Source organism: Struthio camelus, chromosome 4 (assembly GCF_040807025.1).
Source record: "Struthio camelus isolate bStrCam1 chromosome 4, bStrCam1.hap1, whole genome shotgun sequence".
NCBI lineage: Eukaryota > Metazoa > Chordata > Aves > Struthioniformes > Struthionidae > Struthio > Struthio camelus.
Genome location: NC_090945.1, coordinates 24,839,218 through 24,865,064, shown reverse-complemented (window position 1 = coordinate 24,865,064; position 25,847 = coordinate 24,839,218). Strand labels below are relative to the sequence as shown.

The following is a 25,847-nucleotide window of genomic DNA, read 5'->3' as shown; positions in this document are numbered from 1 at the left end:
TCCTAAGATAAGGAGATTAAAGCATTACAATGTTTTTGCCCACCATCTTATTCAGATGAATAAGAAACCAACTGGCTGAGGGGCATAGATGCCTTAGGGTTTTCAGGATGTATTAAGAAAGGAAAACCTGATGGTAGCTACATAGTGAAAAACATGAAGAAAACATTAAAATGTATTCAGAATGATCTCTCTTTCTCACAGAATGAGAAAACAGCATGCAAAATGGATTTTCTCTGCATTCAACAGCTACAGTGGTCAAAGAGGTCACACTTTGATGCTGAAAGTTGGCGAGGCCAGGACTTTAGCTGGTACAAATTATGCTAACTCCATGACAGTGTATGTAGGTAGTGTCTTTACTTTGTAGACCAAACAACGGAGTTAATTTAGATCGCAATTGTACAGCTGTGAACACAAAACTGCCATCGCCTTTAGGACTAAACTGGAGTATTTTGATTGCATTTCCATTTAAAAGCTCACTTGCCAAGTTTCTGTTCTGTTTCTCAGCAGAAAAAGATGTGTTCACAGATTTAAAACTAACAAAATATTTCCAGGGTAAAATCACACTGACCTTTGGTCCAGGAGTACCAGGTTCACCTCGCTCTCCCTTCCCAGAAGGGCCTGCTTCCCCTTTGTCACCCTGTTGCAGCAGATACAAATATATCACCAAACACTGCACAGTCTTCAGTACACAACCAACTCAGCATGGCCAAAGAAACCAAACCCTCCAAGAAAACATTTTCAAGTTCATCTACAACTTGTAATGGGTTGGAGAAGTTCACCCTGAATAAACATACTCTTCTTGAAGACAAAAGTAGAGGTGCTTTAAAATGGAAATGGGATTCATGAAGAATTTTTTTTTTCTAATCTGAAAAAAAAATGGAATAAGGATTCCCAAACTGTGAGGGCTAGTCCAGGCTATTTTTGGACTCCTAATATTCTAACTTTGCTACATAGTGGCTAAAAAAAAAAAAAAAAAAAAAAAAAAAAACCAACCAAACAAAAAGCCCTCCTGTGAACCTATATTTTCACATAAAGTGTGCAGCTTCAGTGTTTGAATATCTGCACACACTTCCCCCACCTTTTTAACAAGGTTATGAAAATATAGCTTCTTAAGATGGGCATGCTCTGCCTCTTGAATAAAGGACTTTTGAGATGCTAACATTAGCAAAACAAAACTAATGAACTTAAACAAGTCACGAATAGATATAGCATCTGCACTCACATTTTTTGAGGGCATCACTATAAAGACAAACATTTGGTAGTCCAGGAACTATGACTTTTCACATTTCCAAGCACTACATTTTAACCTGAACTCTAAATTTTCTGGACGTTTATAAAAATGGATTCTGACAAATACCTTATTTATTTCTGGATAAAAGATTCTTACATCACTAATACAGATGCACACGTGCCAAGCAAGTTGAATTTGACTTTGGGTCTAAGGGCTTCGTAATAGAGCGTCAACCAAATAACCTTACCTTTGTTCCTGGTAGCCCTGGTAATCCAGGTTCTCCTTGTGGACCAATGAAACCTGGTTCACCCTTTAAAAGTATAATATAAGAGGATGTTTTACTATTTATTTAGTAGGAGGTAATCATACTTATACACGTTTATTTTGGATAGTGTTTTCCCTGGATTGCCCACAGCTCTCCAGCTGTGATGCAACAGATATACAGACATACTTTTCATCATAGGCAATTTCCATCAGCATAAATTCTTATAGCAAGCCATCACACAGCATATGGAATGCAAATGAAATAAAAGGCATCAACTATTGTTTTTATGAGGTTAAGGACTGTTAATATGCAATCTGGACTATAGTATAATTCACCAAATGAATATCAAAAGCAAGACTGAGGCAAAAGTTCTGAGCGATTCCTACATTAAAGGACAGTTCATTTCAGCTATGTGTTATGAGGCAGTTTATATTGCAACACATAAATGGATGGGCAGATGGGGTGAGGGTAGTGCAAAATAATGACAAAAGGAGAGAGCAGACAGTACTGTTTCAGCCTGCTGAGATATTTAGCTACATCACCAAAAAAGGAGATCAAAAGTGAAACGTCAGTCAGAAGCTCCCAGCACCATGGCACTCTCCCAACTCATTCCTATAGTAAATTACTTCACTTCCCTGCACCCAGACAACTTCCCTGGCTGGTGAACAGGGGGGAAAGAGCTACAGCTTTCCTTATTCCCTCTCTCTCCTACCCTCCTCCTGCCCATTCATTTGTACCAATGTAAAAGACAAGTAGCAGGAGTTAAGCTGTTAAGCTGAGTTGCAGCACAAGTAGCATTAAGCAGGGGAGTAAGGATACTTCTTTTTTTTCCCCAAACCCATCTCTACAGCTGAATGGGGGATAATAGAGGACAACAAACCATATGTTATGTTTCACAGACTTTCCCGAACAATGTTTCCTGCCTTGTAATCATATATTTTTCACATAAATTGGAATCAAGATTTACCCACAGGACATTATAAATTTAAAAACCAGTAGTATAACCAAATTAACAAAGATTTACTTATAAGCCTTTTAGCAATATCCCTGAACTTATTAATGACTAAAAAATCCCCATCTAATGCCTCCTTAAAACACTAAAAAGACAGATGTGTCATAATCCTGTATTGACGTAATTACTGACAGCATACGGAGACAGAGAATATAAGCAATTGGACAACATTCGACTCCACCAGTCACCTGCACAGAAATACAGGTATGCTGCACAGGGCAAGGAAATCAAGAAATGTTCTTGCATATTTATCTGGGCTCTTATCAACAGGCTATTATCAATTCAAGGCAAGGAAGATCTCTAGCAAACTGACTAAAACAGAGGTCTAGAGGAATATTTCCCATGGCTACAGGGAGGTCACAGCAAGTTCACAGTTCAAGTTCAACAGTTTAGACAATCAGAGTAAAAATAAAACTAAGTAGTAGTTTTCCCACATGAAGTTCCAGCTGGCCACGGTTCAGAATTGCTGTATAGTATCACATCATGCAAAAGAGACAAAGGAATAAATTAAGAAAAATGTGTCACACAGAAGCACGTTTCTTACTGCCATTAGAATACAACCCTACAGTTTACGTAGGGTCAGTGCATCAGTGCATGTCAGCAAGAGTAACATAAGGTTGTCATTATAGAGGGAAGCACTTTCAAGTCAGGAAGTGAAGAACAGTGCAGTCTGACTCATGTAGTCACTACCAGAAGTCTTAATTAGCTGGGCGAGAAATTAGCCCCAGTAATGCTAGTATTAAAACAATTCGGGGCTGTTGAGTACTTCCTCATTCTAAAATAAATGATTCAATCTTTTCAGTGGTAAGGCAGGTAAGAAGTGTTAATCAGAGGTTGATGCTCATCTTTTGGATCAGACTTTGTTACTTGGCTCAGGACTATATCATTTGCTTACTAACAAAAAAAGAAAGAGAGAGAGAGGGCGAAAGCAAGAGCAAGAGTGAGAGCACGAGAGCGAGAGCGAGCAAGAGCGAGAGAGCGAGAGCGAGCAAGAGCGAGAGCGAGCAAGAGCGAGAGAGCGAGAGCGAGCAAGAGCGAGAGAGCGAGAGCGAGCAAGAGGGCAAGAGCGAGAGCGAGCAAGAGGGCAAGAGCGAGAAGTCCTGGTTCAACAGTCACAGCCTCCCCTGAAATCTCTAAGGAGACAAGGGAAAGATGCTTTACAATAGCTAGTGGAATGGATAAGGGAGGAGGCTGGTAGCTTAATCAGCATAAGCAGACTACAGCTCTTCTATGACACAAAGCTTGGAAACATTAGCAAATGTGGGGAAGAATAACTTGTGTGTCAGTAAAGACTAGGAGCTGACTGGCTGAGTAGTAGCTCTCCTGAGAGATGTGGGGTTATGATGGGTGTCAAGCTGAACATGATCCAACACTGTTCTTAACACAAATAAAACAAACTGCAGGACTTAAGATTTGGCTACATTAAGAGGAACATGAAATCTCCCTCTACCTAGTGCCAGGGAGGCTAAGTGGCTTAAAAGATAGATCTGATTTGCTGTCTGAACTAAATTTTTAAGCAAAAACACAACACATTTTCTTAGATGATCTGAAATGCAGCAGCGTTCTCTGTAACATTTGAAATCTCTTGAGTATAAACACAGCATAAGACATTAACTGAAAATGCTCATCATGTATAGTTCTGCACCATTCACAGTCAGGTAACAACTTTAGCAGGTCTGTCTCTGCCATTTCTGTCTCAGTTACTCAGAACAGGAACATTTGCACCAAAAGCAATGCCCATTCAGCCTGCCTATTGTATCCTGCAAACATTGCCAGCTTCTGGGTTTATGTTATCCTCTCTGCTACTCAGTAACAAGAATATAAATGAGTTTCTATCACGGTTAGCACTGCCAATGACGTGTGAAACGTAATGAAAACAAACAGTTTCTTCTCAGTGAGGCATGCTGACGTGCCCGTAATGCAGAAGCAAGGGAGAATCCATTTCCATTAGTCTTTCACACAGACACGATGCCAGAGCCACAGAGGAATGCAGTTAGAAAACCAAGAACTAAGGATTTTTAGTTTTCGTTTTAAACACATGGCATCTCTGATTTAGCTGGCACATTGCTGCAGGAAAGCAAGGGTAAAGGCTGGCTTGGGGACCGCACTTTGACTTGACATCGTTGCAGTCGTGGGCTTCGTTACAGCATCTCCTAACTATCTGGCTTAAGAAAGCTCAGTGTTACTTCCACGCTACTGTGAAACGCTGAAAGGAATGCAAGGAATCAGAGTAACAGAGATACATAATGCTTTTCTAAACATCTCGCCACAATTTCATACCATAAAAGCAAAGTTTTATCTAGTAAGAATCTACGGCAAGCTGCTTTGCCTGCTAAAGCAGAGGCAGGGAACACAATACCTAGAAAGAGAAATGCTAACAGGTAGGTTGTGAAAGGAGAGTAAGGAATTGCTCCCTTTGAAATACTGTTTGGCAGCTGTATAAAAAGCCATCAGTGAGTGATGACTCCTTGTGCATTTTAGTTTAACCCTTTGACATAGGTATTACAAAATAACTGCCTAGGAAACACTACACTGCAGAGGAAGTCAATTAGATGAATTTCAGCTTTCAAAATTCATTTATTATTAGGGCTTGGAGCAATTTGCATCAATCATACAGCACAGGCAACTTGGATTAAAAAAATCAACAGCTTGTGAATTGCTTCCATTTTATAGGAGTGATTTGTTTTCATTTTAAAGAATAATTTTTAATGGCCTGAGATGATGACATTTTAAGAGATTAAGAGTCTACCTCTACGTTTTTTTCATTTTTACCCTCAAGTGCTTGCCAAATGTAGAATTACTACTGGGTCACAAAACAAATTTTATGCTACTTTTCACAAAACCTTGTTAAAGTCAATTTTTGCCTCTTATCTGTTAATATAGAAGTTTGAAATAGAAAAGGGCCCTAAAATGACATGCCGTGGACCTAGCACAATGTGAACTCCATTAGAATTAAGAGTTTAAAAAAAAAAAAAAAACTTGTAAGGACATGAAATTCATTTTGGAGGCAATCAAATTTTTATGAAGATTATTATCTAGACAGATTCATAACTGGTTGTTTCAGGTAGATCAAAGCTTTTCTAGGATGAGGCAGGGGCTAACTTTGACATTAAAGTCTAACTCTAAGATACCCTGCTCACTCTCACTGTCTTGTAACTTTTATAGAACCTGTTAGTAGCTAAAACTTGGACTTGCATTTACAAGAAATCCAGCAGTTACAATTCTATTTTCCACGCCAATTACTTTATAATGACTACTAATTTGATATGGGTTTATTAACAACGTATTTCTAATATAGCACTCAGTTAAAATTAGCTTTCATTGTACAGCTGAGACACAGATCAACAGAAATTATTTAACACCTTGCTCTTTATATGGAGGCCTACTCCACTTCCAGGGCCTGGAGTATAGTTCTACAGTGATATAACCATACAGTAGAGAACAGCAATAGCTGGATACACTCTGTTTTCATACAGAAGGATCTTCCTTTTATAATTGGTCTTCTAATGAACATTATACATTTTCCTATTCAGATTATGTTTGCCCAAAAAGAAATCTGTACTGCAGAAAACCACCCGTAACACAATTTTTTTTAAAGATGGATTAAATTTAGCTTCTAATTAAAAATATTCAGAGTTACTGATGAATTATTTTACTGTTGCTAAAGCCATAAAACATATACGGGCCAATTACTCCCTCTACAGAAATAAACTGTGAAAGAGGTCTTCTCAAAAAACATTTGAAACTACCTCATGTCCACTATACTATTCTCCTCTCACACCAGATTATTGCATTATCTTCTCTAGGTTAACTCTAGAAATGAGACTAAAACAACTTTAGACCACAAATTTACAAGGAATAAAGACTTAAATCATTCTGATACTTATCCAAACATGATATGCACTATAACTAGTCAGATTAGTTTAAACATCAAACTCCACCCCTTTTTGTATAGTTCGTTGGGCCTAAAATGTTTTATACAATGTCTGCCCCAGTGCTGGGGCTCTGGAAGCTGAGGGTCTCCAGGGCTGCTTGGCAGGTCTGCCGTGGGGCCAGAAAACACTCCTCTTCCCCTGGCACTGACTTGCCAGTCAGAACATCCCAAGGCCTAGACTCCAAGGTTTGCATTTCTAGGCAGGTAAACCATGTCAAAGCATCTAGATTTCTGCAGAGGATTCTGGCAACGTAGACTCTAACCATCACTTAAATCCTGGCATAGCGGCAGAAAGGCCAGAAGCACTGACAGCATCTCTGAACTTAGGACCACCAGGCTACCAGACACAGCAGTGCTGCGCTGCAATTCTGGGTTTGCATCTTGGCCCCATTACAATTATTTTCCAGAGCAATATCCAGGCCACAGTTTCCATACACAAAAAACCAAGCTGTGTGGGCTGAACAAGAACCACATGCTCCAACATGCAGCCTAGGAGCAGGCTCAGAGCTTTCAAACTCCTTCATGCAAGTCAAGAGGCCTCAGAGGGTTCCCAGCCTCTGGCTTGACGCAGCCTGCAAAGTCCTCAAGTGTCACAGAATCTAGGAGACCCCAAACTGTCCCTGCTGACAAGAACTGGCATGGAGGTGTCCTAATTTTAATCACCGCAAGAGATCAAGGTGTGTTTGTCTTCAATATTACCTTGAGTCACTCATAGGCCTATTTAAAACATAAACAGTATGGTGTGCTTTCCTTCTTTAATGCTTCTGAAAGAATCCTACAGAAGTGGAGACACAAAGGACAAAAGCTAGCAAACAGGCAAAAACCTAGATGTGAGGCAACTTGAATAGCAGCACTAAGGTTATAATAGACTAGGTTTGATTCACTGACGCATATGTTGATTTTCCAGAATTTGCCATCTGCTGTCTTCAGGTTTTGTTTCTGAGACTGCTATCTAACCAAAATACCTCAATTCTGGAAAGGAGGGAGGGCCAAATTCTCAGGAGTCTTTAAAACAGGTGCAACCCGCAACAATTGATTAAGCTATACTTGCTCATGCCATATCTACCTCTGACTTGTGGGACTCAATTCCAGTGAAGCAATTTTCTCAGACACTCAGTCAGCCTTAGACTATGCAAGTCAGAGAGAACTGCACTTCCTACTTTTTTACTGTGAAAAGGCATTACAGGACTTACATATAGCCTGAAGTTCATGGGAATTTTGCTCTCAGAAGGACTACAGTATTGAGCTCATAAGAAGTAAAATGAGCAAGGTAAAAGGAAATCTGATAAAAAATTAAACCCATGTTTATATGGTCTTTGTTAAGGGTTTTTGCACCAATTCAAAATTGGCTCCAAAAATGGCCAGTTAAACAGGTTGTCTGGCTCACTGATCACATTTGAAACAATATCTTTACTCCCTAATCAGTCTCCAAGCTTCTAAAAACAGTTCCGGTTTTGAATTTCCAAATGCACATTTAGCCTTTATGATTTATTAAGAGTTAAAGAAGTAAAACATACTACCTTCAAACCTGTCTAAAACCTTTGCAACTAGCCCTAATTTGTACAACATTTATTGCTTTTTAGTGAGACTAATTTTCCCCTCCTTTTTAAAGTTCTGCCTGCTTGAAGAATGTATACTGATTTGAAAGGGCGCTAAAGGAACCAGTAATAATTCTGATTAATTCTGCATGCAGTAGTCATATCAAGGACCTCTTACTTAAAGGCTAATTATAGTTCAAGTCAGCATGGTACCTACTTATGAGGATTAGAATAAAAACACTTGATGTAATGAGAGCCTCATTTTTAATTCTTTGCAATGATAGATCTGCTAAATTATTAGAGTCCGCCCCCAAACTGTTTCCTTTTGAAATGCTAGGTGATAAATCAAAGGAATTTTTCTCGCTACTATTCAAAATGAAGAATGTGACTGTATGCACTCATTGCTGACCATCTAAAATTGTATACTTGAGACAGGGAAATATTTTCAGCTTACTGACTTTAAAACTTTCTTGTGGCTTACAAAATACTTGATTTCTGAATATGACAGAGTATTAGACTCTCAGATTATTCAATTGCATTCAAATTCGCATTTGGATTTTTTTTTCCCAATACAAAGAAAAATTAAATAATGCTATAAAACAGACACTGTGAAATAGATCCTCACAAGTTCAATCTTCCAATTAGTAATAGCTTTAGGGGAAATAAAATTCACATTGTGTTTCTCAGTTATTTATGTTTTAGCCTTTTCCAAGAAAGAAAATGAAAGCTTTCATGATTTGAAATATATAGTTTTGGATGGATTATTAAGACCTGCATATACCGTGAAGAATGCCCCAGTAAACACTCTTGTCACAAGCATATCATCCAACGTTAATGATGATTTCATTTTCTTGCCTTGATTTTCAAAATTAGGTCTGGGAAATTACATGTCTACCCTGCGCAAGTGATTATTGCTACAGCATATGGAAAAGACACAGCTAGGAAGAAATGAACAAAGCTAGATACATAACTGCATGCATATAGATATATGTTTGATTCTGTACTTCCTCTCTAGAAACTGAATACTCAGTCTTTTTTTTTTTAATCTATCTGTGCATGGACCTACTTTTGAAAACTAGCCCTCCAAATGCAAGTGACTAAAACCTATTTTTTAGATCAGTTCCCATTTTCACCTAGAACATGCATCATTATGTTCTACTTTTAGCATTTGACCTATACTGCACTGTGCATTTTCTTCCACTCAGACAAATGATCCACTCTTGAGAACATTGTTATGCGAGCCAAGAAAGGTTGGAAATTAGTTCATTCACTGGAATGTTTCAATAAATAAAAAATAATAAAAAAAACCAGAAGCAAATGCATACTAGGGAGTATAAGTTTCTATAAAGCAGGGTATGAAGCTGAATTCCCACAGTTTTCGATGGCTTCAGTAACACATCCAGCACCTCTCTGTATCCAGGAATCAGAAATGTCTATCACAAGGTCAGCAGGCCCTTTCCAGCTCCTGAGTTCAGGCTGGAATTGAGTTCTGAGCATGGCATCTGATGGGATGAAGAGGTACTGAAGCCTGGGCAGGAATGACCAACTCCTGGAAACAATGGAAAGAAAGAGGTAGAGGCAGTGCAGTTTTCCTGGTAACAGTCGCTGGCAAAGAAGGAAAACAGAAAGAAAAATAGAGATACAGATCCTCTACAAACAGAAAAGGGAAGATGCATTAGGAAAATGTGCTTAATCTTCCTAAGAACTCCTGGGACAAAGACGGATTTGAAGACCTTTCCTCCAGGTGGTGAATAGCATTAAGCTCCAAAATGAAACACTTGAAACAGCCATTTACTTGAGATTTCTTTTCATTTTGCTACCAGATGCCAAAAGGAAGAGAGAGGACTAAAAAAATAAGCTTCAACAATACAGTATCTCTCTTCTAGAGGGTCTAAAGGGTTGAGGAGACTAACTTCTATGCAGCCTGGCCAGAAAATTTTGCCTTTTATTTTCTCCGAAATATTTATTTTAATAAAAGTCACTAGATGAATGGAGTATCAACTCTTTTAGAGCTTAAAAAGCTGGGCGGGGTGGGGGGAGGTTTTATGGAACATCAAGTTTTTCAGTTCTTCCACAGCATTATGAAAGTCAAGGATAAGATCTTCAACTATGGAGAGAAAAAGAAATTCAATACAGATCATTAGAACTGCTCTTGCTTTCATTAAAAAAAAAGAAAGAAAGAAAAAAAGCCCAGCTCAAATTGCTGTATCCTTATCCAGGTTCTTCTGAAACCTTTCTCAGGCACAATTCCAGTGAAGTCAATACAAAGGAACTGTATAAAAGAATACAGGTGGTTGCATACTGGCAAATGTATTGAATCAGCCACTTCCCCTGGATTTGAGAACACAGAAAACTGTCACTACCTCCCAAAGGTGGAAGGGTGAGGAAGTCTTTCTTTCCTGTTGTCAAATCATTCAACAGTAGTTTTCTTGAACAAGATAGAGTAAAATCTCAGCTGCACTCACCAGCTTTGTTTCAGTAGTTGTTTTAAAAAAAAAGGAGGGGAGCAAGGAGAGAAATGCCAGAAATCCTTAAAGAAAAGCCAGAACCTCCAGAGTGCTGTTTCTAATAAGAAGCTTGTGTTCTGTTGAAGACTTCCCTCTGCAGTGATGGAATCAAGGACTGTAGTGCTTAAATGCCACAAAAAATGCAACATTTTTGCATTTCCTGATTTGAGATTTTTTTGATTCTGATATTTGAGAGATGTTTGACATTACAATGAATGAGGGTATAAATGGTTTTCCTTTTAGTAAGCAAGTGATGCTTTGAATCTATCATACCATAAAAGTTATGAGACAAAACACAGATACATGAAGTTTGTGTTTCACAGAAAGTATTCTGCATCTACTTGGTATCAGTTGTGGGATTATCACAGTGATGGGTTAATATTCTGTGTTTAGGTGCCTTACGCATTTCCTGAATGACATGGTGGAATACATTCAGGGGCTCATTAAATTATCAGCCATTCCAAAACAGCAACAGGTGGTTGAGGAAAGTTTCTCCAGCATGTCACAGACAGCTTCACCACTGTCTTGGAAATAACTGACTGTGCTTTTGTTTTCTCTCTGGCACCCACTGATAACAAGAAGAGGATGAAAAGGAACAAGAAGAACTCCCAAAACATCTACATGCACACGGTGAATGAGTCTAGGAAAATAATTATGAATGACCCTGCTGCATACTCTGAATTTAAACATGATACTTGCATGTCCTTCCGAGGTTGCTGTCCATTCAGACCCCAATATCACGTTCAGCCAAGCTCTAATGGGTTCCCTGGCAAGTACCCTTATTATTAATTGAAAATGGCATGATAAGAAGCTGAAGCTTTCCCAGTGATTAGTATTTATTAATCCTTTAAGTAGTTTGGCTACTCTTTCAAGAATTCCAGACTGGATACCTTAGGAATCTTCTACACCCACAAGAAGAAAGATGAGCTACAGCTGGAAAGATATGCTCCACTGCCTGATGTGGCATTTACATTTTCATAGACTGGCTTAGTGTAAATAGCGCTCTGGATGTGCATGGTCATCTACATTTCATAATACAGCCTGCCACTCCTGGATAGCTTGATTCAGAAGACAGCAAATTTATTGTTCACCTGACAGATTTAAAGAAAAGAGGCCTACATTTACCCCACGACAGTCATAGGATAAATGATTAAGACTAAAAGAACTACATCGAAGAGCTTCCTGTGAGTAGAATATCCCTGTGTCTTACAAGAAAGTACTAGAAGACACCAACGGGAACTCTTTGAAAATTAGGCAGCATGGAGTCTTCTCTTGCTTTACTTCTGCTATGTCTTGAAGAAGCCGATATCTATCAGTGTGTCAACATCTAACAATTCCAAAGCTGTTTAGAACATAAAAGCTCTGCAAAATGCTCCTCAGACAGCTAGCTCATTCATACCAAATCACCTGTGTAATTTGAGTTACTACCTATTGAATTGATATGAACTTTTGCTGTTTCTTTATTTAATTTCCAGAAAATTTATTGTCTTTATTTCTCGACTATTTGGCTGGGGAAAATAGGTTTAAGCTAGGTCCAATCATCTGCAGATATTAACGCATTTCAGATGCACTTACCATCTAGGGCTAACCGTTCAAAACTGCTTGGAAAGTGTGTTTTGCCAATAACTTAGGGCTAAAGCCTGAAAACAAATAAAATGTGTTAAATTTCTAGAACATTATAGGAAGACACAAGTTTGGAGAACATTCTATAATTTCAACGATGTAAAACTGAAGAAAGATCACAAAATGTAGCAAAAATCCTAATGCTTCTAAGCTGCCAGGGATCTCAACAGAAATTTTTGCAGAAGATTTCTGACTGTGCAGGTGCGTGTATGAGTAACACAACAGAAGCTTAAGAGAATAATACTGCAGAAAAATAATACTAAAAAGATGAGACTATTTAGTTGCTATGCACTGAAAAGGAGGCAAAGCAGCCACTATCTTGTAAAGAACCTTGTCACTTTGTCCTGTGTGCCTCTGCGCTCCGATTGGGTCACCACGTCTGTCTCTGAAACCTTGGGGATAGCCTACAAAATCCCTGCCAAGAGCTACTATACAGATAAGATATGTGAACACATGAGAACTCTGTAATGCATTTAAATGTTAGGGGAAAAAACCCACTATGGAAACTTCTTACTTGCAGTAACAAGTTCTTACACGCTATCATGAGTTTGTATGAGGTTTGTATTACTTCTGTTGCATTATACCACCATTGCATATCACTACTAGAATAACAAAAAAATATTTTAGTGAGTGTTATAAAGTTCTGATGGGAACCAACCCCAGGAGCCCTGAAGAAATGTAACAAACAAGAACATTCAAAAACGAAAAAAGAAATAATCACTGCAAATAAGATTCCTTTTGATTTTGTGCAATAACACTGTGAAAGCACAAGTAGATTGAAAGTACAAATAACTGGATTTTCTCCATCCTCAAGTCTTTTACCTGGTCACTGTTACTTTAAAGTAATTTTCAATCAATAACAGTTTTGCTGCAAATCTCTTTCTCTGTAAGATATCACTGGGACTGCTCATGGAAATTGATGGGAAGACTCTGCCTTTATGCTACATAAATCTTTGCCAAAAAAGATGGGTGAGAGAAGAGGCTAGATTACTACTTTTTTGTTGCTGATGAGCGCTCATATTCCTAAGTCCAGCCATTCACTGGTTTCCGCTACCACTTCTCATGGCACAGGCTTACCTTTAAGACTGAAGTGCTGAGGCTTTTAATATGGACTTAGTTAAGTAGTTCACATGCCTCGAGTCAAACACCATCCTGTAGGTGTGCTGTAACCACAGATCTGCTTTGTCCTGCCCCATCCGAGTTCTGATAGCTTGCTTTACACCATAATATCTAAACACCTCAATGCAAAACTGCACTAGATGGAACTTCTTCACTGAATCACCAGAACTCTACCTCTGCCCTAGATTTCCAGTAGAAGCCAGCATTCTCCTAAAGGCTTACTACTGGATCACATTATTCTGCTTTATTCTGCAGAAAACTCTGCAGTTTTTCCACTGTATCACATCGAATTCTGGCACAAATTTTCATTGTGGGCAAAATTCCTACACTTCATCCACTTTTCACTTCACATTTTGCCTTTCAGGTGAATCTGCCTAGCTGCCCTTCCAAGCTGTTCTTATTACCAACAAATAAAGGCTAACAGCAACAAGTTTCCCAGATCAGATTTTGACACTCTTATTTACTTGTTGATGATATGCATGGACATGTGTGTTCTGCATGAACACGGAATCCACAAAGACCAGCAGCAACCCACCATGGTTTTGGTAAGTGCTCCCCAGAGGTTTGCACTGACTTCCAACTGAGCCACCTCTTTGCTCACTAGTAAAGTTAACGGACTAGGGATTGCTGTCAAAGGTGCTTATGAACACACCGTTTGATTCCACAAAGAATTCAGCTCCTCCATGATCTTCACTAGTCAATATAGGGTTCTTCTCTCAGAAAATGAGAGACTTCCCTGAGAACTATGTTTTCAGATATTATAATGTACAAAGTTTAATATGCACATTCAATTCTTCCAACAATTTACTAGAACCACAAAAGGGACGTTATGTTTGTATACTGTGGCAATTCACAAGACTTTTGAGAAAATCACTGCAACTGTTACACTCTATGAGCTAAATTTTGACTCCCACTCAGAAGGATGAACATTTTGCCTTTGGCTTATACCTGTTAATGGAAAGATGATATAAACTACTTCCTGGAGTATGCACAGGCCCATATTGGCATGCAAAGAAAATTCTTCAAAGAGATTTTGTTCTCTGAAGAATAATCTTTGCTATGAATGAGAAGCAACCAATCTAATCAGCACTCATTCAGGATATGTAAATCTGCTCATTTTGTGCAGCATTTTACAGTTATGGCTCGAACTGTGCAAGCGGCTGCAACTCCCAGTGCAACCACTTATGCTAGAACTAAAACAACCATACGTATTTTGTATCAACTTACCCAAAGATCCCAGACAAACAGGAAGCCAGTAACTAAACCAGGTATTAGGTCAGGCGCTGTAGCTAATATTGAATAGAATCTTATTAAAATATTTTGAGTTGTCAGTGGAAATCACTGCTGTGTAGTGGGAGCACAGAGTATTTTTGCTGATAGAGCCAGTTCTGTACAGCCCGTAAACAGTGAATATAGTTCTCTGGCCAGAGGGGCTTGGTAAATTCTGTGGACTATTGCAACTGTAAAGTACTCACCAAAGTGCAAACCAAGAAAAACTTTGATGACAAGCTTCTTCCATTAAATAAAATTGTAAAAAATTATATTAGTTTTTTTTAAACCACTAGGCAAGGTGATGTTCTACTGCACATTTTAATGTAAGATATACTGTTTATTTATTCACAGGCACTTGATCAGTTTTCAATGTGAAACCTTCCTGTGACACTCCCCAGTTCCACAGCAGGGACTCAGAAACATAAACATAGCAGAGTAAACCCATTTCAGCTACATCTGAGGAGTTCCTCCCCACTTTGTGGTGCCCCCCAGGACAATACAGAGACTGCAGTTTATTTACCTTTATCCCAGGGAGTCCAGGAAGCCCAGGAAGACCTGGTTCACCCTATACAGGAAAATTACATAATATTACAGACATTATTCAGTTACGGTCGCTGTCCAGTGAACATCCCTGTATATTCTGCAGTAAGATAAAAAGGCACAGATGATTGCTAGTCAGTTCAAGCAGGATTGAAAATTTCAAACTGAGTGACTTAATATGACTTTTCTAATAGTACATTTAAGACCTTAAATATTTGCTGCGAACTTAGGCAGCTAAGATGAAATCCAGGCTGAAAAGTCAAGTCAGTAAAACCAAAAATGACTTCTCATCATCAGCCCTTGGCGAAAGAGGAGAAAACAAGTAGCACTGGTTCATTTCACACACTCTCATTTAAGTTCCGCACTTACAACAGGCGTTTAATTCTGTACTGTTTTCAACTGTGAACTAGATACTGTGCTGTGTAACTGATTTAGCTACAAAGCAATTCAGAAGAGCTTAGTTTGAACTGTACTATTCAAGCAGGACTGGCTAATTATAACTGGACCATCATTTTTATAAATCTATCTGCAGCATCATTTCAGTATTTGGCGTTTAACTATGAATATACATGGTGTCATGAAAGCTCAGGGGAATGTAACCTTTTACTGTTTTACCCAGAAATGCCTTGCTTATTTAAAATTGCAATTAAAAAATACTGCACTACTGCATTTGCAAGAGGAAAATTTGTAACAGAAATTGAAAACAGAAGGTATTCATTTTGAAACAAAGTTGATATTATTCTAAGACAAGACTAGTGAAACATTTTTGCACATGATCATTTCAAGATACCAGCTATAAAGAAAGATGTCATCTAGGGAAATATAAATGATGAGCAGAAAAGAAAAGATAGGAATAATATGCGAGGAAAACATTCTTTTAAAGACTGGAGATTAAATTTTAATATAGAGATGGATTCAAACCAGAACCATGGATCTGAATATTCCCTGAACTTTCTGGAAGCTCAGGTCTGAACTCTGAAGCCAACTTTTACCTTTATAATGAGTTGAATTGTATTCCAGATTTCATATACTCTTAAGCTTTAGAGAAATCCAGATTCCAACTCTGTGGTTTGGGCTGACTCACACAGATTATGCTGTTAAAATATTTTATGTATGTGTGTGTGCACATATACATATATATACATATATATATGTGCATGTCCATATATGTGTATATGCACACACACACACACAGATTCATACACTCACATATACATACATATACAAACATAAACATATGTGTATATATAATAAAGACAGATGTTCCTCAGACTACAGTACCCACATATACTGTTCTGATGCAATAGTATTTAATGTACCTGAAGAGCTAATAACAAAATTAAATCCTCCCACAAACTGGAAAACGCAACAGAGGGTCTGCAAATTGCTTTACCAAATGGAGTAATTTTACATGTTCTGAACGGATTTGATAGCAGTTTTTTTGCCCATTTCAGTCACTCCAAAATTTTAATTACTCATGCTGGCTAAAACCACAGAAAAGAATAATCCACTCTGAAAATATTAACTATAAAATGAAAAGAAAGAGTGGAGGCTGGGACACCATTTTCAATAGACTCTACTATCCGTTGCTGTATTGCCTATTACTGTCTAAAGCCGGAAGTGGGTTGCCACTCTTGCAAAAGCACAATCCTTTAAATAGCCTCCTTTACACTCATTCCTGGCAAAATGCTAGCTCCAAAACCTACTCTTCCAGTTTCTTACCAGAGTAGTTGCATGTGCCAATGAAAAAAGACACTGCTACCATGACCTTTTCTTACCTAATTGTGGACGGCCTAAGTTTCACTTCTAAGCATAAAATTTCAACAATTATAACTGATAAATCTATCAGTATTCCTGCAGAAGGCCACAATTTAGTCTTGGGACAGAGCTAACCCCTATCAACACACACATAACAAGCAGATAGGATCCACCAAAACCAGTTCAGGTTCAAAGTAATCTAAAACAATTAAAATGCCTCTCAAAGATAAGTTCAAGAATGCAAACACAATTAAATCGCTAGTGCTTCATTACAATTAACATTGTACATGAATGCATAATATTTTCTTTTCTGGACCTTTCCTAAAACAAAAGATATGGGTATGATTTATGAGAAGAATGATTTTTAAAGAAAGACAGGCCGTATACTAACTCCATCATGCAATGCTAAGGTGGTCAGGGAAGGTTTTTATAACTCTTGCGCAACACTTACGGGACACACAGTCCTGTCTTATCATTCAAACACTGTCACATTTCATTTCATGTAAATAATATTCAGGTGGGCAGCTATTGGTCCATAGAAGATGGATAATGAGTAATTGGAAGAAGCAGTAATATATAAGAAAGGAAGGAAGGAAGATATAGGAAGGAAATAGGAATGGGGTACAACAGAGGGAAAAGAACCGAGGTGAGGTAGAGGGCAGAGACATGCCTCTGTCTGGGAAAGGGTCACCCACAACCTCTGGCTGAAGTGAATGAGTCCCTCCAAAGCAGAGGGCAGAATGGCAGACACTTGAGACACTTGGCTGGACAAGGTACTCCAAGGGAATGTCTTACAGGAGCTGCTGGCAGTCACATACAGCCTGATCCATCTCGTAGGAGGGATATGTAGTACCCTCGCTTCAGAGAGAAACAGGGCAAGGGAGGAGGGCAAGAATGAAATCAGAGAGCGGTTTGCAGAAGTCTTGGAAGTATATGGGCACAGAAAGGTGGCATACTGGGAACTTGTGGAGTGAAGTGGAAAGAATGCATTAGGCCTGCTCTGAGGTAAGCAACAAGCTGAAAATATAGAAACTCTGATCTGTGTACCCTCTCGCTTATCTATATTGAATCAATGAGATCAAACCTGAGCACATGGGGACTGAGAGATCCGGGAGCCTGCTGATAAATCACTGCTAGTTTTTGCTGCCATGGCAGCCAACTAATGAGGGTATGAATCTCAACAGGCTCTTGAGCACATTTTCTAGTTTATTACCCAAGCAGAGCACACAGTGCAAAACACACTGTCTTAATGATTCCATAGATTAGATAGCTTTACACTACTTTAATTACTTTTTCTAATTAAAACTGCATTGCACCAAAGAACTAAATTTGCCACCAGTCTTTGTTTAGACTGTTACAATTGATTGCAATTACAATTTCTCAGAAAGACTCAACTTCATATTGTATTTTATATGTTTTGCTACCAAAAGGCCTTGAGTGTTAGAAAACAGCTGTACTGACATTCCCTATATGTTTTAGTTCTTCTTTGGTTTATGTTCTGGTACAGCAGCTAGCTCAGTCTTCAGTTGGACTCTGTTCTACTCTGGCAGCAGTGGGTAATTTTCGATGTTATTAGAGGCAAGAGTGGTGCTGAAGGCTCCAGAGGGAAACCAAGTAATGTAAAGCACAAATCTGGTTCTGTCATTGTGCCTTCTCTTTGCCCTTTCACCAGCTCTCCCAGGAGGGCCTGCATCCTACTCTCCTGAAAGGCAGCTGAAGGCACAATACTTGCTCTGAAGTACTATGGATTCAAAGGGAAAATTCCCCTGCTTCAGAGGGACCAATGGAGCCCAGAGTCATTACAGCTTTTGCTGGATCTCTACTTGCAAAAGCAGCTGCAGCTGTACAGCACTCAGGGGAATTTCTTCCCCAAGAAGAAAGAACAGAGCAGAATTACTTGCTCTCTGTCCTTTCAAACACTTTGCATGCCTCTGCCACTTTGCTTCCCCTTATCAGTATATGTGAAAGGGATTCTACCAAACAAGAGTCAATATTCATTTCTTCTTAATGAGATGTAATAACGTATCATAATCTGAAGGTTAATATTCAGTCAAACATGCAAGGTCAACTTGTGATCAGTCAAGGAGCAGATCCATTCTTTGTTAGTCTCACCAGCTGCAACACAGCAGACTTTCCATGCAACAAGTATTCTGTCTCTAGAAGAGGAGGTGGGTTATTCTGATCTTGCTTTTCATGCTAATTACTGCCAGCATTCTTATGCTTTTTAAAATACAAAATAATCATAAACCAAATGTAGATAGACCTTGGGCTGTTAAGTTGTTCTACCTTGGACTTATCCTAGTGCAAAACAGTAGGGAAATGCCACTGCTAACATCTGTGTAACAAGATTGATCACAAATCCAACAGTGAGCAGAGAGTAACTGAATATTTTCAATTAATACCTTTTGTCCAGGCCGTCCAGATTCACCAGGTTCACCCTAAAGGAAAAGAGATGAAACAGATCAGATAAAATCTGAAAAGAAAAAATAGGTTTGGGGAAAATCATAACATTAATAGTATCTGAAATGTCTGGGGCACTTAAAATAACGCAGAACAACCAACCCTCTTCTCCCTATACAACTGCTATAAACACCAAATTACCTTAATTCCTGCAGCAGAAGAACCAGGGTCACCCTGATAAAAAATTCACAAGAAATAATCATGCTTATTACATACAAAGATTTTCAGGAAACCGACATAATAAAACACGCATTATTATAGCACGATTATATAGCAAGATAACTATATAGCAAGATTAAGTATACTCTGTGATCTTACACAAGAATTTACCCATTCATACTAAATCAGTGTGACTCACAAAAGGAACGGTCTTGCTTTCAACAACATGCAAAGGGGTTTAGATTCATTCATCCAAACAGCATAAAATTAACTTGAAAATTTACAACTAATAATTTAGATACAGTAATTGCAGATTTTGTATACATGTACTTCATAAAGCCAGAAGATGGGACTTGCTTTGACAACTGCAACACGCTGATGTACATGAAAAATCATTTGTTGACATTTACAAAAGGCATTAAGTGAGCCTTTTGGCCAAATTCTATAGATAGCAAGTGTCATGTCTCATCTGACAAAGCTTTTTGTACTAATGGAGGTTAGCCTCGAAAAAACTCAGTGACCTACGTGTTTACCATTAAAATAGGTTTTCCACTGCTCTTCAGCATTTTTATACTGATAGTTTAATGCAGCTAAGTGTTGCATGTTACAGGATGAGAGAAGTACAGTAATTTATGTATTTAGGAAAGCTCTGTTCTGAGGAAGTACCTGGCTTTCAAAGAGATTCTCCTGTGTTTTGCCAGGCTCACTGCATTTGATAGGCAGTGATAGGCACAGGCTCAGAGAATCAGCAAGTGACTTAGCCAGGGAAGCTTTCAGCTCTCAGTTCTTCTTATACAATTTTCACAGGATCCTGTATTCTCAGTTTGCTGCTTTTTTTCTTAAATGAGATGCCAAACAAAAGTGGAAAAAAACTCAAGTAATGGAAAGTTTGCTAGTCAAACTCCATATCATTGAAGATGGCTAGGACTGCCTAGATTCGAAGAACTTTCTCTGTTAGCTGTTCAAAATCAATTTGGATTGTTCATTGAAGTTAACAAATTGCTATACAGTAACAACTTCAAGTTCCCCAATAGCATGCTATGATTTACACAGGCAGTAAAATAACCATTTCTGCAGTAACCTTTGACCATGTTTAAGGTGAGTATAAACACTAAATATTCCTCTTATTAAAATACATACAGCCACTATCAGTTCCTGGTGGTTCAGTAAAGCTGAAGGAAGCAGTTTTTTAATGCCATAGTTTTAAAGTTGGGTTGGGGGTAGTGGGTTATTTTGGTAGTAGTCTCAAAAAATTAAACGATACCAAATAACATGCACACTGCTTTTTGAAGACTAGGAATAGATTTTCTCTACACAGTTACTGCAGCTCTCTCTTGAATGAAGAAAAAACAAAAGCCAATTTTATGAAGGGTTGATTAATGTCTGGAAACCTGAGCTGCCTCATTTTGATAGACATGCATGAGTGATACTGCTGATACCCCTTACAAGCATGTACAACTGCAAACCCTCAAGGACTTCTTATAGCTATAAAGTGGCAAAGCAACTGGTAAGAGACATTCACAAGTTAAACATTTTACAGGATAATAATGGATATAGGGGAGATAAGACACAGAATTACAATCCACCTTCGCGCAAGAGTGAAAATTAATATGGTATTAAAGAAAAAAATTACGGTACAGCATGTTCTCAGTTCTCTAATAACTCAGCTGGCTTAGAAAAGAACTTTAGCAAGAGAACACGCACAGAAAAGGAAGATACTTGGTAGTTTTCAGGGGCCAAAGGCTACAGTAGAAGAATAGATGCAAGAATTCAAGTCTGATATTGACACTGTCTTCAGGGTAGAACACTCAGGGAAGACAGTTTCTTTTTTAAGTCACAGGTCAAAAATAAGTATCCCAGTTCATGTTTGTGAGAGCTACTGGGTGCAGCAGGTCAGAAAACAAAGCTACATTAAGTGGACAAATAGGAACCCATTCCGAGATCAAGTATGAAACTGTTGTCATCTGATCTCTCTCTTATCACATAAGTGAAAATTTATTATTTATCTCACTGGAACATTATTTTATCTTTTAAAGAAATGTTTTTAAGTTTTGTGATCTATGGATGAAATCTCTTAAACATATGTATGGTATTATGATTTAGTGGATGGCTTCTGCATTAACTTACATAAACTTCATGGCTTGTGTCTTGCACAGGGAGGGTATATATACACGTGCAGCCAAACACCTAAGATTACTGAACTGACACCAGTCTTATCTCTGAACAGCGTATCTCTTAAAAACGGTCTTTAAAAACTGAGCCTTAACAAGTTTTGCACTGTTTAAAGCTCCACACAGAAATATATATAACATTATACTCAAGAAGAAAGACTTTCCCACTGAAAGAGGGAAAGCATTTTTTTGTTTCCTTAAACATGACCCCAAGTGGGGAGATTTGTGCACTGCAGACCACAGTGCAAAATGGGCACTCTAGTGGATGCATGCCCACTATCACAGCTGATAAAGTAGAAAGGCAACAAGTAAAGCTTCACTAGACTTCTCAGAGAGATTATAAACTTTCCATTTACTTGCTTCAGGACTATCTGTCCAACAACAGGCTTAGATATGCCTAGTGATTATATTCTTAAATCACATAAAAATGGATCAAGAAGACATTTATCTGCACACACTGTTTAAGTAACTGAATGAAGTTCTTAAGACTTTCATCTGGGTTAATAAGCATGACTGTAGAGGACGTATTATTTAAATGAACTCTGGGCTTCAAATAACCTACTATTCTTAAATCGAATGTCTACTTTTAATTGCTGATCTTAGAATATGCCCCATAATATCTCTGTGTTATTGAATTCATAGCTTTACTGTTTCCATATGATAACGCCAAAGTGATTTGCACACCTTCCTTACCAGTTAAAACAGAACATTGATTAATTCATCAAAAATTTCCCCTTACACCACTTTGATGTCAGTCAGTTATGCAATTAAATACATAGGGATAAAGAAGAAATTGTTCCTGCTTCTGCCCAAGTGTAGTAACTAAACTGAAAGTTTATAACCAGCATGGGAATTCCAAAATGATAGTAATAAACTATGTACAACTTTTACACAAAAATATACATGAAAAATACATAAAATTATATGGCCAGTAAAGATCATTACGACTGATCCTGTCTTCCTGTACAACACAAGCTTTGCTCTGACTTTGCTAAAGTAAAGTTTAAGACTTACGTGAAGTAAAGCAGATTTAAAAACACAAGCTCATTTTTGATCTTTTTTTTTTCTTTACAATACAGAATAAGCCTCACATAAAATAAAGCAAAATAATTTTTTAAAAATGTCTACTCTTTAGTGACCTCTGCCTGGTAGTACTTCACCAGAATGAGCTAACAAGGCATTCAGTGAGGCTACTGCTGATATAATCTGGCAAAAATATTTAAAATCTCCTTTTTAATCATCAGCTATCAGCTGTCCAGCTGGCAATTTGTGAGGAAGTTAGCTACAGCTATACCATATTTTTGGTCCCTCCCTTAAAGAGCAACACAGAACAGGACATGTTTACAGCTAGGGTATATCAGAAAGAGCGTAACTCCCCAGACCCAGTGCAAATAGTCTGGCAGGTTGTGACTCAAGTTTCTGTACAATGCGCATTTCACAGAGAGGAGTGCTGATTAGAGCTATGCTCGTGTGTCCTGAACTAAAGCTGCTGCTGTACAAAGTCAGGAATTTATGCTTAATTAGACAGAAGAGAGACATTTTTTCTGTTGTTCACAAAGACGAACTCATTCCAAATCATACAACTTCTTTAAAAGTAACTGCTTAAAATGCATTTTCCTTTTGATCAAATTATTTTCTTCACTACCTGGTTAGACTGTAAACATGCCTAAAACCTGGTTAGACTGTAAACATGCTTTCTTCTCTACCAATTAGTAGTCTACCTTTTCTCCTGTGTCACCCTTGGGTCCATTTTCTCCAGCATCACCCTATAATTAAAATATATATTATTTTTAAATGACTTTAAGCAAGCATACAGCATTCAGAGATAAGTCAGCATTCAAACACAACTAGCAAGCTAACTGTACTAATCAGGGAGTCAATCTCCCTATGACATGGTCAGGAAGGGTGATTTATACAGCTGTTATGTCTGTTGCCTTTTTACAACCTTTCCTATAACTATAAACCGTTTCATAGGTCCTCAAAAAACATGAACAACCAAATAACTATCTTCCTGTAGGTCTACAAGCTTCCTCAGTTCATTGTGGTTTAGCAACGAAGGAATGATTTCATTATGATCCCGCATTTTAAGTTACCAACACATATTATTTCAACACAAGATATTCACCTAAATGTATCTGATCAAAGTCAGGTGACAGTTACCAAAGTTCAATACTTTTTATTAGGATTTGTGAGTGAATTATGATATATACTCTTTAAGTTTCAACTATTTTCCCATGAATTATTCGCAAACTAGAAAAATTTCACTGAATCCCACCCCTGGAAGGAACCACCAAAACAACTATTACCTGTAAATAAGTTCTAAGTATTATTTCTTATTAATAAAGATCAACATTCAGATAACACTTCTTCATTGCTTGGTAGGTATTTACTATTTTTAAAATAACTTTTTAAAGAAGCATTTCAAAGTTTTATCTATAAAAAGGCCCAATTTCCATTCATATTAATTCAGCTATTTAAAAACACGAGACTACACCAAAAAGAGTCTTTGATGTATGTGAGAATCTGGGCCAAAAACTTCTGTGGGACTTGAGGTTCCTGGAAGGTGTGAAAGGGATTTAAAATGTCAGAAATATGGAAAAATATTGATTCTAAATTGGATAAAAAACATTCATGTAGGTCTTGGTCATATACCAGGAGTAGTATTCAAATAACAGTATTTATTCAGTACCTCTCATACTGCTCTGAAAACCTTAATGTAAAATTCTTTCAGAGGACTTATAACAGAGACCATTTTGTATATCACAGTCACTAACACAATGGTAACTATCTAACGAGCCAGCAACACTTTAATTAAGGGCCTGGTGAAACATGCCAATATGCAACAGTAACTGTCAGGAATGTCATTCCAAGACCATTAGACATGCTTCTGCATACTGAGGGCATTTATAATTACAGTTTTTAAAGAGAGACAAAGGATGTTTATGATGAAATACCGTGATTTTAAGAAATAGAAATACAATAAATAAAGTGTTAGAAGTTACAGTTATTACTTCACATTCTAAAATAAACAAATAAAGGATTAGTAAAGTTCTTCAACAAATATAATTTCAATTAAAGTGATGATTTGGTGAAAAAAGATTCCTAATTATCTAGCCCCACATGGGCGGTACAGACTTTCAGGCCTCTTCTGGATTATTTTTATGATGTGATTTTGAATATGCAAAATGAATTGCCTTTGCAAAGCATGCTCGCAGATGCTATTATGTGGATGTATACAGATTTGGATGTGAAATTCAATTGCAGCTGCAAAGACACAGGTAAACATTCCTTAAGAGCAAACTGCACCCAAATACAAACAACTTTTTAAAAACATGGCTCTGTGTACTTGCAGAAGATAAGTCATTGTACAGATTCCTACTCAAAATGAGGAGTACATCATTCCTCAAACTGCCCTTCTACAGATTCAGAAACTTGCCTCATTCCAAGTATTTATTCTCACACGGGTGCTCCTATTGAGAGCTCTTCCCCGATACGGAAGAATTACACCCACATTTGGCAGCGAGGAGCTCATTTGGACTTCTCGTCTTGTGCTGGCGTGACTATGGACTTCAGAGCACAATTGATGTAGTGTCTCTACTGCCGATACTTCTCTCTCTCTCGCCCTGACTTAAACTGACCCAGGCCAGAGTGGAGGACTCTGCATTAATACGCTAAGAACTAGTTACCCACATCTCATCTAGACTCTAGGTTATCGCTGTTACCTAATTGCTTTTACAATAAACTACTCTTCGCAGGTAACAGAGCGCCAAAACCAAGTTATGAGAAATGAGCGGCTTTTTCTTTAGGCAGGCTCATCTTTTTCTGAAACGAATCGTAGTTGTGATTAGTTGCATAGTTACTCAGCTGTGCACCCTTTAACGCATGTCCACTGTTCTCCATGAATAACCCCAGTGAAGCCTATGAAATAACTTGCATTAGTATTATTTGACACTAATAAAGGCTGCACAATGGCTCTAGAGTTCCAGGCACTAGCTGCATTTTTTTTTAAAACTCAGAATCAGTGCACTCACAATTCTCCAAAACAGGACAAAAACAAAGGAAGTGAAATATGCCTCACCTTTTCTCCTCTCTCTCCAGGGTCACCCTGATCAACATAATCAGAGAAAAAAAGTCTTAAGTTACTAACGTGCAAAATTCACAGATAGTAATATGCAAAAGCCAGGAAACATCAGATAATTTATTTAATGCAAGATGCAGAAGAGCAGTTGGAATTTGTTTAATGCTATGGATGATTCCT

General features: G+C 38.0%; 1 protein-coding gene across 1 annotated transcript in view; it reads right to left on the bottom strand.

Moving 5' to 3' along the window:
• COL25A1 (collagen type XXV alpha 1 chain) overlaps window positions 1-25,847 on the bottom strand; it is a 308,844-nt gene that overhangs the window by 42,310 nt on the left and 240,687 nt on the right. Inside the window, exons 14-20 of the mRNA XM_068941897.1 lie at window positions 25,668-25,694; window positions 23,311-23,355; window positions 19,401-19,433; window positions 19,202-19,237; window positions 15,022-15,066; window positions 1,479-1,541; window positions 569-637 (exon numbers count right to left, since the gene is read on the bottom strand). Of these exons, the coding sequence (XP_068797998.1) occupies window positions 569-637; window positions 1,479-1,541; window positions 15,022-15,066; window positions 19,202-19,237; window positions 19,401-19,433; window positions 23,311-23,355; window positions 25,668-25,694 (318 nt within the window). The remainder of the gene's footprint in view (window positions 1-568; window positions 638-1,478; window positions 1,542-15,021; window positions 15,067-19,201; window positions 19,238-19,400; window positions 19,434-23,310; window positions 23,356-25,667; window positions 25,695-25,847) is intronic.